Source organism: Eleutherodactylus coqui, chromosome 11, assembly GCF_035609145.1.
Source record: "Eleutherodactylus coqui strain aEleCoq1 chromosome 11, aEleCoq1.hap1, whole genome shotgun sequence".
Lineage (NCBI taxonomy): Eukaryota > Metazoa > Chordata > Amphibia > Anura > Eleutherodactylidae > Eleutherodactylus > Eleutherodactylus coqui.
The window spans coordinates 100,627,019-100,638,345 of NC_089847.1; the positions used below are offsets into that span (position 1 = coordinate 100,627,019).

Here is an 11,327-nt window from a genome sequence, read left to right on the forward strand (position 1 = left end):
TGGCATTACTACTGATAGGAAAAATCCATTAGCTTGGTATTTCTAACAGGTCATGTTTTAATATTTCCTCCCTCCTCCATTTTTGCCACCTGTATACAAGTACTTGTTGACTTGTTAATGTTAAGTTTCTCTGGTTCTAAAAAATCTGGGTTTTGACCAATGAAAATCTTCCTCATTGATTTGAAATGTCTGATGATCACACTACAAAATTTGTTACTGCAAGTGGCAAATGCTGTAATTGTGGATTTATTTATTCGTGAAAAATGTGTAGGGCAGTGCAAAGGCACAAGAATTCCTCAATTTTTTTGCCAATTATATATTCTGGTATGCCCCTTGTTCCATCATGGTTTTCTGATGACCAAAGAATTAGAATGCTAGTCACACTGGGAATTTATTTGAATTTTTTTTTACATCTGTGTTCAACTTTGCTCCTTGCACAGCCACAGCACCATAAGGTCACCATAGTCCTGACAAAAAGTTATGGTTGTCATGTTACAACCTGACCTGTAAAGTACAATCCGGTTGTATGAGATTAGAGAAAGTCAACTTTTTTTTTTTCCAAGTCATTGCACCACACTTGTCCTTGGATTGTGTTTAGTATTGGAACTCTGCTCCTTTTAAGTGAATGATGACTATGCTGCAATATCAGGGATGGTCCATGAACAATAGTGGTGCTGCTTTAGTTTAAAAAAAAAAACAGAAAGGCCTTTTTGCCTAGTTGTAGAAAAATTCTGATGGAGTGCTGTCCTGCATAGTGTAATTTACATATGCAGAACAACCTCCAATATTGGAGCTCTGTCCTGCATAGTGTTAGAAACCTGTGTCGAACCTCGCCAGATTATCCGAAATATGCAGGGAAATCTCAGTGCCGGACACGGTCTGACACTGGATAGGAAAAGGCTTAATACAGTATGTAGGCCATAAACAGGTGGTCAACCCAACATTTTTGGGGGTCCTTAAGTCTAAGGACTGCACATTACATTCAGCCAAGTCAGCTCTGAGGGTAGACACAGCTATGTTTGTGACCAAGTTCTAGCCACATATTTAATTTTAAAGCCCCAGCCAAGATCCTTATATGGATACAAAAACTTGCCCACAACTTATGGAGATGATTAAGAGACCACAGTGCCCCCCTCACAGAGGACAGGAGAGGCTAGCTTTTCTTTTCTCTATTTTTGAGCAGAGCATCCAATGTACAAGAGTATACCCTGTGGAAGTCAGCGGCGCCCTATAAATGTGCTTTTATCTAGGGACCCCATGTATTGGGTGCATGAGGGCTGCATGTAATCCTGAGCCCACTAGTTGGCCATTGCAGCTATAGAGTACAATACATTTTGCTGGCATGTTGACTGAGCTGAAGCAGTCTTTGAACTCATCCCCAGTCAATGCAGACCGAATAAAAACTCAATTAATATTACTATCACTAAATTGTATTTGTTACGTATTATTTTCATTAAATTAGTAATAAGGCAGAATGTTATCTCTGCATTTATCTTCTTCCCTTTTTATATCACATTGTTTTTGTTCTTTTCCTCTTTATAGGAGTAAGCAGTCTGAAATCAGCCTCGAGGGATTTTATGACTCCCGGCTTTTGTCCCCGGTGCTAAAGGATCCTGTTGAGCTTCTACTCATGAGTACCAAGGATTGCCTGGCCGTGTCTTTACAAGACCGTAGAGCACCATTAGCCACCATGGAGAGCCTCTCGGACAACGAGTCGGTATACAGCTTCGATTCCAGGCGTTCTTCCGGGTTCCGAAGTATTCGCGGTTCACCAAGTTTGCGAGCTGTTTTGGAGCGTGATGAGTCGCATTGCTTCTTCATTGACCCCACCATTCCTGAGGAGAATCCATCCCTGAGCTCCCGCACAGAGCTACTTGGAGCGGATGCCCTTTCTAAGCACTCTCAAGAGAGTCAGCACACTGAGATTATCCATAACAGTGGTCGTTCGTCGCCTGGAGATTTGCCACCGTGGGATGAAGAAGCGGCCGCAGCAGGAGCAGAGACCGCTCGGGTCCAGACCCCAGCTCAGGAGGAGCTGGCCTTACAGAATGGACGCCTCACACAAGTTCCAAGCCCTCAAGTGCTAGAATTTGCAGAATTTATAGACAGTCTTTTCAATCTAGACAGTAAAAGTGGATCTTTACAGGACCTTTATCATATGATGGTATCAGAAGGAACAGACCGTGAAATACCCAAATCTGTAAGTGATCAGGAGATACTGCTAAGAGCACAATTTGAGCCAAATCTGGTACCGAAACCTCCCCGTCTCTTTGCTGGCTCAGCAGATCCGTCATCTGGCATATCTGTTTCTGCCTCCTTCCCTCTTAGCTCTTCAGGTGAGCTCATGGACCTTACACCGACAGGGATGAGCAGCCAGGAGTGCCTGACCCCCGATCCCACCCGGACTGCCACACCCACAGGGCCAACTCACGGCAAAAAGGAAGAACTGCTCATCTCCGCTCTCTAGCAAAACGCACATAAGCAATCGAGTAGAGGATATTTGATTGGAAATGCAGCTTTAGGAGTAGAATAATGCAAGCTTACACTAGGAAGAGATAAGCCAGAGCTTGGTTACCTGTGGTAATTGAGTCGAAGGGAGAGAGCTGCCCTCCTGCAATCAATTTTTATGCCTGTGGCACCCCTGTGCTACAGACTTCGCGGCAGCTGAAAGGGATTTTTTTGAACCTTTTTTGTGAAGATCACAAACCAAGGAAAAGTGATACATTGCACTAAGAAGATGCCACCACATTGGCAGTCTTGCATGGCTTGTCTTTTACCAGCCAAGATTACTTGCCAATCTGCTTCACGAGTCTGTTGAGATGTTGTGGTTGACGACAGACAAAAAAACTGTGTTGGCGTTCAGGGTTGTTTTAACTCCGTCTGCCATTGGGTATTTATATTAGGTTCTACTATTACAATTTGTGTAAAGGAGGTGTAGGTAGAGTACCAACGGTAATTGAAAGTGGGGCAAACGAGGACACCCTTCTGCCTTCATTACATAATTTATGTGCCATGTTGCGGTTAAAAAGACGAATGTCAGAGGAGAATGGCAACCATGCCGGGTCCAAGTGAGACATCCTTTATTAATCTTTCAGTCTGTAAGCCGGACCTGTCCCCGAGTTATATCTGAAGTAGTGGGGCAAGTAATATTCGTTCTGTTCTTGATTGTATCATCGCAGGAACATATAACCATTGCCATCTTGAGTTGCGGCAGTGTTTCTCTTCCAGGCAGCCATAGACCTAGATCCTACTGACAGTTATTCAGCCTTTTTCTTCTCCTCAGACCCCTCGTGCACTACTATGAAGACCTCATAGATTCCACTACGATCGGCCTTTCTCACGACCATACACTCAATCAACAAAGTATTGCCTCACATTTTCGACACATTGGAAGTATCTTATGCCATAAACACATAGGTGTCAGCTGTGATTGTATTTTATATTCTTAGCCATGTCTTATGGGTAATTAAAGGGGTTCTCTACCTTTACACCAAATTTAGATTTTTTTTTTTTTCCTGCTGATCTGGAAGAAACAGGAATCTGGATATGTGGATTCAAAAGAAATATGAGCCCCAATTAGTCTCGTCATGAACCGAAGATGGCAATTAGCCAAACGGCAGTAGTTAAAACTACCTTTCTCCAACTTCCATGGGCTATGTTGATAACATAGTTGCAGCCTGTATTCATTGTATATGCCTGCTGTATTCATAAGGCTCCATTCACTCGACTGATGTCAAGAGTGTCCTTAGGTCTCCACTTAGCGGTACACTTTTTTTTTTCTATATGGAATAGCGTAGTGCAGTTTGCTATTTCACACACACATCTACAGTGGTAAAAAATGTATAATGTGTGGTATACATTGTCCATGTCTATACAATGGGATACATTGCAGCCTTCCATTGAAGGTAAATGTTGGGACATGTAATCCTGATGTGAACAGAGCTTTAGTAACATGGCTGGTTGTCTGAACAAGCCAAACAATGTTACATAGTATCTAAGGCTGGAAAAAAGACATGTCCATCAAGTTCAATCTATTTTCTCAACCCCCCCCCCCCCATGTTGATCCAGAGGAAGGCAAAAAAAAGTGTTCTATAGAGAGTAGAGATCATTAATATCTCTACCCAGCACAAATACCAACACTACAACTTAGTGACTGCCTTTTAATATCCTGCATGTGACAAGAAAAGTATAAAAGGGTTTTCTAGGAAATTGCTATTGATGACCCATCCTTGGGGAAAGTAATCAGTAGTTAATCGGCAAGGGTCTGCTGATCGGGTGACAATGTCAGCACCATAATACACTGGTCGGAGAGGAAGCCGTTGCTCTGACCCCAGTAGGCGGAGCTCTCATTAAAATCAGTGGGAGCTACACCTGCAGTTACAAGTGCTGGCCACTACACAGAGGTCGGAGCAGCAACTTCCACTCTGACCGCTCTGTATTGCAGCACTTACAACAGTTACCTGATTGGTCAGGGTCCTGAGCGGCTGACCCCAGCCTAATCTCTTTCATGGCTGCAGCCAGGAAAAAAACTAAGTGAAAGCACTATTTGCTATACTGTTGGAGTATATTACTATTAACTTGAGTTATTATTTGATCTACAAAAGGTAGAGACCCTAATGCAATCGGAACAATTCAAAAAAGTTGTATTAAAGTTCTGACTACGACTACCAGATTTTTTTTTTTTAATTATCTGGTTTACGAAAGGAAAGTTGGTGGTGGATTTTCATCACTCTAACCCCCTTCCCCTATCAATGTGTTTTACCATCATTACTCTAGAGATTCTTTAGAACAAACCATGGATTATATGAAGATTATTCTGTACGTACTAATAATGCAGTATTTATTTTGTTTTCCTCTGTGATACACATCTGCCGTATGGCCAAATTTATGTATGTTGATCAAGTCAAATCATTTGCCAATTACTAGACACTTTCATGCCATCATGAACAGCTAAGGTCTTAAAGGAAGAGTTAACGTGAATGCTATGTAGGGAATGTAGATGTAGAACGTATACAAGCTAGATACTGTTAACCTACTATATGTGTCAAAGAGGATGGTAGACAAGCAATTCCTCCAGCATAACATCAATGGGGGGATTTAAAAGTGCCAAGATGCGCAGTGCCATCTGGGATGGCATCAGTTTTTTTTTTGTGTTTTTTTATTATTAGGCAGTGGGGCTGGCAAGTAAATTACTCAACGTATGGAGTGCCAGATTTGTACTCTTTGGAGCCATTGTGGTTGGCACTTTTATGTAATTGAGACTCTCTTAGCAGCAATGGGTTAAAAATCCAAAGTCTTCTTGATTATCTTTTTGTATGGGAAGGAAATGAGACAGATTCCTCTCTTTTTAAATACAGAGAAGAGCCAAGTTGTCCCTCTCGTTAAACTGTTCATAGCATGGTACGTTGTGCACATAATAATGTGTTCTTTGAAAGATGCCTTCATGTGTCAAAATCGTTGGGGCTGAGGCTTCCTAGGAGGGCCAAATGGCCTCCAAGTTGCACTGAAGTCCCGACGCCCTAACTGGTTTTACAGCTTTTAATGTGGTGTTTTGGAACTTTAATGCCTTTTTTATTTTTAATCGTGTATTTATTGTCCCCTCATATCCCATGTTTTATATACGTGTTTTTTTTTTCTGTTTGTCGGCCCTTTTGTTGTTGTGGTTCTCCTATGGGTTATCTTCTCCTCTCTCAGGCTCGCAGGGGACATCTTAACACTGGAGTCAGTTTATGTCCTTTGCACAATAGCTACTTCATGAGCGTGTTCGATTTTGTTCAGTACAGTGTTTCCAAATGCACATTTTTGCCACTAACCGCTAATTTCACCCCCTGCTTTAAGTTCTTGATCTTGTAAGGAGTGCAATTTCCATTGTGGTTAGGCTGCGCCTCCTTGGGACTTGAGCATTCAACCTCCAGTTTTTGCCAAGACCTATTGGCTTGACAAACCTTGAGGGCTCACCGGACCTTGCACATCATACCATCTTGTTAACGGAGGTGCATGTCATATTAATGGGGAAGATGGTGCCCTAGTATTATCTCACTGCCCGGGCAGCAGGCACTCAGGACATCTCTTACCATATGAGGGTTTTTTTTATTGAACCCCTCTACCTGAGTGCCTTATTGGGCTACTGATTTTCCGAATAGTTGGCTGAACTCTTTCTGTGCAAATAAGAATGCCTTAATTTCCGAGAACCTCTAACCCAACTCCTTCCTCTAAGCCCTTGCCACCTTGGTAGTATTTATAGGCAGATGCCATCTCGCAAAGGCACAGAGGGACGGACGACTTGCTAAGAGGCAAGCTACTGTGCATGTTCTAGTCCCCACCCCGCTGCTGTGTTTTTTGTGCCATTGCCCGGTGTCACTTGTAGTTTTATGTAAAAAAAAAAAAAAAAAAAAAAGATTTAAAAAAAAATACAAAACTTAATATTGTAAAGAAAAGCATATAAAAGATATAGCATATCCTATAAATATATAAATATATACATATGTTCTTGTATATTCTATACAGACTGTAAAAAAAGGGACGGGCGGCCCCATACCCTGGGAAGGGCGTACAATCCCGTCTTTCAGGCTGTATATATTTCATTGGATCATTGAACCACATTAAGGGGTCTTAACGGAAAGATGAGGGAAACGCAACAAAATCCGTATCAAAACCCACCCAGGCAGTGACACATTGGTGGCAAGACATGTTTGGTTTTATTTCTACGAACGTGCCAAAAATCTGTGCCATCTATTTATATTAATAGAGGCTTTTACTCGACCGGTTACCTATATTACAGTGGATAGCCTTTCATTCTACTGATGTGGTTTGCATCAACCTCCAGCCCACCAGGAGACATTGCTGCATGATTTCACCACCAACGGTAGCTCTGTCGTTCTCATGGACGGAAGTGGGACTCGCTACTGTTTTGTGTTGTCCTGCCTACTGTACCAGGCACGATTTCCATTTGATGGTGTCGGTCATATTCTTTAGCACTGTCGCCAATAGTATCGTACCGGACAGCAATGCGGGTTTTATAATCCACAAGGTAATATTGTCAATGCCAAAGCATGAGGCAGTCTGATTTTTCTATAGTTCATGGTAAATCAATATACTCACAAATGGCTGTGTATAGGTAATGGGTTAATCTAGTTTATGTCATGGAAACCCTATCCAAAAAGTCTTGCCACTGTGGTTAGCATTCCTTACAGGACAACCCTTCACCTATGTATAATAGAAGTACTGTATTGATATTTCTTCACTACTTACAGCACAGTTATTGATATGGCCCATAGAGATGATTGTGATGTGAACATAGAACTGTCCACCAATTTATAAGAAATGGCACTCGGTAGCATTCCTTAAAGCGACTCTCCAGTCTCCTTCTTACTAAGCTTGGTCATACACGTTAGATGGCAATCTGCCAGACGCTCATTTGGCCAACAGCTATCTCTCCTGACACCCTGTAGATAAGCATCTATGGCCCGGCCAAACGTGCTTGGGTTCTGAATGTAGAGAGGGGGAAAGCCAGCAGCGGCTTATCTCCCTGTGAACAAAAGGATTTGGGGCAAATTAAATCCAACTCCTTGATCCTCCTCTCCCCAAACATCTGCCATTGGGGAGAGTTGGGAGGCCCCCAGACACATTAGGTAATTGGGGGGGCTTTGGCTGATTTATACATTTAATATGTATTGCTACTCTTAAAGGGGTTATATCCAAATGAACTTCTCATAGGTTTGATCAGTGGATGTTTCGCCACTGAGGCCTCCACCGATTCTGAGACCAAGTGTCCCGCCTCATCCTCTTCCCGTCATCACGTGGATGCTTCTACCACCCGCAGTGACATCTTGATGAATGGAGCTATGACCACACACAATCGGCTGCTACTCCATTAGTTTCAGTGGGGCTGAGGGAAATAGCTGATGGCTTATCGGCTGTCTCCTGTAGTCCTGTTAAAAATGGAGGGGCACTGAGCATGCGCGATCATGGCTCCATTGAGTCTCCTCATTGTGGTGGTAGGGGGAGTGCAGCGAGCCCACAGCTAGTAGGATGGAGGAAGTGGGACCCCCATTCTTGGGATCGGTGCGGGTCTCTGCAGTGAGACTCCCAACGATCAGGCTTTTACCACCTTTTCTGTGGATAAATGATAAAAGTGTATCTTGGCACAACCCCTTGAAGGCTCATTTGCCTTTTATGTGACCATTACTGGATAGTCGTGCTTTTCTCAGTAATGGTTTAGTAGTCTTTACTGTAATTCATATTACCTCTCTGTCCACTGCCTTCCTAGTCAGGCTGTGATAACTTGTGTGTGTATACATAGCAGCCAATCGGAGGAGGCAGAGCTGCAGTGGGGCGGGGCAGAGCAGCAGCCTGAACCAATGATGAGACAGGGTGTGTCTCAGGCTACCTCAGACTTCCTCTAGACATTGTAGGTGAATTGTAGTCGCAGCTTTACCTAATGATGCAGATAGAAATATAATTAAAAAAGCCACAAGGCACATAAATATCAGGTAAGCCTCTATTCTGGGTCCTGACGACTTGTATAAGATGTTATGCTCACGGCTGGAGTGTCGCTTTAAGTTGCCATCTGACTTGTTACCCAGTAATATTTCTGTCTGTCACATGGATTGGCTCTAAATGGCTTTGCATAGTTTGTTCTATAATAGGTCGGTCTAAGAAGATAATGAGTGAAGAATGTGATGTAAGTCTTATAACAATCCTTTTTCTACACTGCTTTTTAAATGGTAACTTGCACAAATGATTTGTTTTAACGAATAACAAAATGAGTCTGTCGATGCGACTAATGCTCTAATTCCACACACTGTGGATTATGAAGGTTTTGTGATGTTCTCACAGTTCCCTCATCTGTCTGCAGTGTTACCGGACCTCCTGCCTGCATATTAATTCAAGGCCATACTACCGTGGCCATACTTTAACACTATGCCTGCGTGTGATCCCTGTAATATGGACCATTGTTTTTATAACCGTCATGGTGAGCCTGCCAAGTGATGGGATGGGGGGGTAACCCTAATTCCTGACTCACTATGTTAACACTAAAGAAAAAAAAAGTTTGCATTTTGGAATGGCACTGAAGATTAATTAAAAAAATGAAACTCTTTATTTTGTCGCGGTGTGTTTTTATTTTTTATTTTGTTGTGGTACAGTAACAATTTCTCATTACAAACCACTTCTGACTAGCTGATTTTGATGGTGGAAGTTACAAGTGCCCCTACAGGTAAAACCTGGTATTACATGTAGCCAGTCACATGAATAGGTACTGTATTAAATGGACAGCTAAATAGCCAGAGCCCATCATGTGAGCCATGGCTTGATAGTGACTCTGGATGGAGGAACTTTTTTCTCTGATGCCCTAATAGCTATTGTTTTCCTAGATAAAAACTACATGATGGTATATATGTAGGCAATGCATTTATCAGTATTGTGTGCATGGTTTAACCCTTTCCAATCTAATTTTTATTCTGGTTTACCTATGGTGCTTACTCTTTCTGCTGTTACACAACAGCACTATCTGCTGGCTAAAGCCAGTACTGCATGAGGTGACACGTTGGATAGGCTTCGACAGCAGAGAGGCTGGCAATATACAGTAAGAGAACCCCGACGGACGTCTTCCAACATCAGAGCTGTACAGCCTTAAATCATAATGTCTTGAGACATCAGACAGTGGATTGGAAAGGGTTAAAGGCGTGTCCAGGTGTAAACTATTGCTGGCCTACCCTTAGGTTTGGCCATGAAGAGTAGATTTGCAAGGGTCTGCCACCAGGGATTCCCGCCTGCTGATAAGCTGTTTGTCGGGCTGCCCTGCTTTATGCACAGAGCTAATTACTGCAAGAAGCAGACAGCTCTTTTCTCACTGCAGTAGCCAGGCTTGGTGCTGAAGGCAAGGTTCTCATTGAAGTGAATGGGAACTTTATGCGTAATACTAAGCCTGGCCACCGCAGTGGGAATGGAGCTGTCTACTTGACCATGAATGACTGAGCAGTCATGTGCACAATGAACACCATGTGACTTTCTGCCGCTTCTTCCGGGTTCCATGCAGCAGGCACTGGGGGTGCAGCACTAGACAGGGTTGCGAAAACCGAGCTCCACACCTGTTCACAGGTCATGTTGTATTGCTACCCACCTCCTATTTACTTTAGGGAAGCTGAGGGTGCAATACCATACACAACCTATGGATGGACAGGTGTGGTGTTTCTAGAATAAGGCAGCCATGTTTTTCTAATACTCAATAACCCCTTCAAGTGTGCAGACATCACAGGGCTCTTGATAACTACATGTCCAGGCTCCATTATGGGCCGAATGACCTGCAATCACAGCATCCTGGGGATCCATAATGCTCTTAGTTTCGTTGTTTAGATCCTCAGTTGTGCTAGGTTTTAAACATGTCACAAAATATGAATATTTGGCAACACCCTATGAAAAAAACGTTCACTTTTGGAGTCCCATAAACTTACCAGTATGAGGGCTCAGAGCCGTCTGCTCAAAGGCTGTAGAACAATGTACAGAGGCTGGCTTCCTAGAAAGGAGCAGCAGGGCCTCCAACTGGTGTCTTACCTGCTCCATGGGATGCTTTCTGTACGGGGATGTTCTCTACTTTATGTCTGACACATGCCACTGTCACGCCCTGGGATATTGTCTCCTCGGATATAACATGCAGTTTACTATCCAGCAACAAAAATACACGAACCCACTAAATGTAATTGGACGCCTGATCAAAAAGTATTTACATAGTGGGGCCTCCTTTGGTCCAAATGACATCACATACTTTGTGTGGAATACTTTATACACACTTCAGCTGGTACACTCGTAAAAAAAAAAAATCTCTAGAAGTTGTCAGAATTGACAGACTTTCTCTGTGATTGTAATGTTGATAGAAGTAAGTGATCACAATATCAGAGCAAAAGGAGAATTTATTGCAGAAAACTGAACACTTCAAGGGAGGCTCTAGTACCCTGTAGTACCACCTCTAGCTTGGATACAAGATGTGATACGGGTGACCAAGGAGGCTCTAGTACCCTGTTGTGCCGCCTCTATACAAGATGTGATACAGGCGGGCATGGAGGCTCTAGTACCCTGTTGTACCACCCCTAGCTTGGATACAAGATGTGATACAGGCAGCCATGGGAGGCTCTAGTACCCTGTTGTACCGCCTCTAGCTTGGATACAAGATGTGATATGGGCAGGCATGGAGGCTATAGTATCCTGTTGTACCGCCTCTAGCTAGGATTTAAGATTTGATACGAGTGGGCATGGAGGCTCTAGTACCCTGTTGTACCGCCTCTAGCTTGGATGTAAGATGTGATACAGGCGCGCATAAAAGTTCTGTA

The 11,327-nt window shown here is 43.1% G+C and overlaps 1 protein-coding gene across 4 annotated transcripts in view; it reads left to right on the forward strand.

Moving 5' to 3' along the window:
- DAGLA (diacylglycerol lipase alpha) overlaps window positions 1-9,100 on the forward strand; it is a 48,144-nt gene extending 39,044 nt beyond the window's left edge. For all 4 annotated transcript variants that reach the window (XM_066583148.1, XM_066583149.1, XM_066583150.1 and 1 more), the window contains one exon: window positions 1,543-9,100. In XM_066583148.1, coding sequence (XP_066439245.1) covers window positions 1,543-2,467 — 925 coding nt within the window. In that variant the 3' untranslated portion in view covers window positions 2,468-9,100. The remainder of the gene's footprint in view (window positions 1-1,542) is intronic.
- Window positions 9,101-11,327: the final 2,227 nt, after the last annotated feature.